Raw genomic sequence first — 1,789 nt, forward strand, 5'->3', positions numbered from 1 at the left:
GTTCCAAAAGATCTATTTACTGATCATATCCGTTTGACCTTACGTGGCTTCTTCAAGGTCAGGTCAAGGTCAGATCAATTTTTTTAAATGGAACACCTTATTTTTCATTACATATTCTTGTAGCACATCTCGAGAGCTTTCCAAAACACTATAAATATTTTTTCATGAAATACTTTTGGAGTTATAAGGCTCGAAAGTTACAGTACAGTTGACATTAGCATTACGCAAATTGTCTGACAGATGGCTAAAACCTCTTGAATGCTGTTCAAGATCATGTCCTGGATAACATTTGTCAAGATCGAGGTTATTGAAGATTGTTTCTCTTATTTCCATTTTTACATAAAAAGGATTTTTCATTGCAAAAATGAAAATAAAAGAAACAATCTCCAGTGACTTTGATTAACAAACGTTATCCAGGACATGATTTTTAACGAAATTCAAGAGGTTTTAGCCGTCGGTCGGGACACCTTGTGTAATGCTAATGTCGGCGGTACTATAACTTTCAAGCCTTATAACTCCCAAAAGTATTTCATGAAAAAATATTTTATTATAGTGTTTTGGAAAGCTCTCGAGATGTGTTACAAGAATATGCAATAAAATATAAGGTGTTCCATTTTAAAAAATTGATCTGACTTTGACCTGACCTTGAAGACACCACGCAAGGTCAAACGGATATGATCAGTAAATAGATCTTTTCGAACCTTACAACTTTTGTCTGAAACACTTTTCTGTAATACTTATATTTTCTATGATATTCAGGTGTCCCGGTACTTTTTCCCCACCTTATATATATATATATATATGTGTGTGCGTGTGTGTGCGTGTGTATGCACAATTTCGTATAGTTTTGTCAAGTCGTATAATGGTATCTTTCAGAGGGTAGAACGAGAACTACAAATTAAAGGTGCAGGACATTTGTTTTCTGGTCCACGGAATTCAATTATTAATCAATCTCAACAGCAACAACAAGATCCTAGCGAGACGGACGCATTATTACCGGGAATGTTGAATATTGACTTGCCAGCTCAGTCGACATCTCCTCATGGTATTTTCTTTATTTTATCGAAATAAGCATTTACATTACATGTTTATGATTATATATTTAATGTTAATGTTAATGTTTTTAACGTAAAATTTTTCTACAATTTTTTGTTTGAAAGGTTTAGTTTGCAATACAACCGGTATGTCTGGTGGTTCAGTGACGTATCCAGGGCTGCACACTAACGACGCAGCGTTGGTATGCAGCGCTTATCTTGATGGTAAAATAATGGGGATGCAAGCTGCACAGTTCCAGAAAACGCTTTCCGTGGTTCCAACCGCGACGGAAACGTTCCCCACAAATACATTTCCTTCCTCACCTCCCTTGTCTCTCGCGCCATTACCTGTTACAACTACTACCACCGTATCACTCATTAGTGCTACTTCAACAACTACGCCGAGTCCGCCGAGCATTTCTACGCCTCCAACCGTTATAGCCGTTTCTCAATCGCCTATTACTGCAAGCAGCGACGTCAGCCAAAATACTGCTATAAGTGATCGTCCGAAAGCTAAACCCGTATCAAAAAAGGAAGGGAAAAATGTACGAAAAGCTACGTCTAGTATGGGGATGGCAAAATTACAACAAACACAAGCAACCATAATGGCTGGACTTCATCAACAATATCAACAGAAACAACGTCAGCATCCTTCTTATCAAGTGCAACAGGTTCAGCAGCTACAGCAACTAAATCAACAACTGCAACTCCAATTGGATCAAGTGCAGGTGGATTTTTATTTTTTTTTTTTTTAA

The 1,789-nt window shown here is 37.3% G+C and overlaps 1 protein-coding gene across 1 annotated transcript in view; it reads left to right on the forward strand.

Moving 5' to 3' along the window:
• mask (multiple ankyrin repeats single KH domain) overlaps positions 1-1,789 on the forward strand; it is a 27,364-nt gene that overhangs the window by 12,470 nt on the left and 13,105 nt on the right. Inside the window, 2 exon segments of the mRNA XM_018510018.1 lie at positions 877-1,045; positions 1,161-1,767. Coding sequence (XP_018365520.1) covers positions 877-1,045; positions 1,161-1,767 — 776 coding nt within the window.

The sequence above is a fragment of the Trachymyrmex cornetzi genome, unplaced genomic scaffold, assembly GCF_001594075.2.
Source record: "Trachymyrmex cornetzi isolate Tcor2-1 unplaced genomic scaffold, Tcor1.1 scaffold322, whole genome shotgun sequence".
Taxonomy (NCBI): domain Eukaryota; kingdom Metazoa; phylum Arthropoda; class Insecta; order Hymenoptera; family Formicidae; genus Trachymyrmex; species Trachymyrmex cornetzi.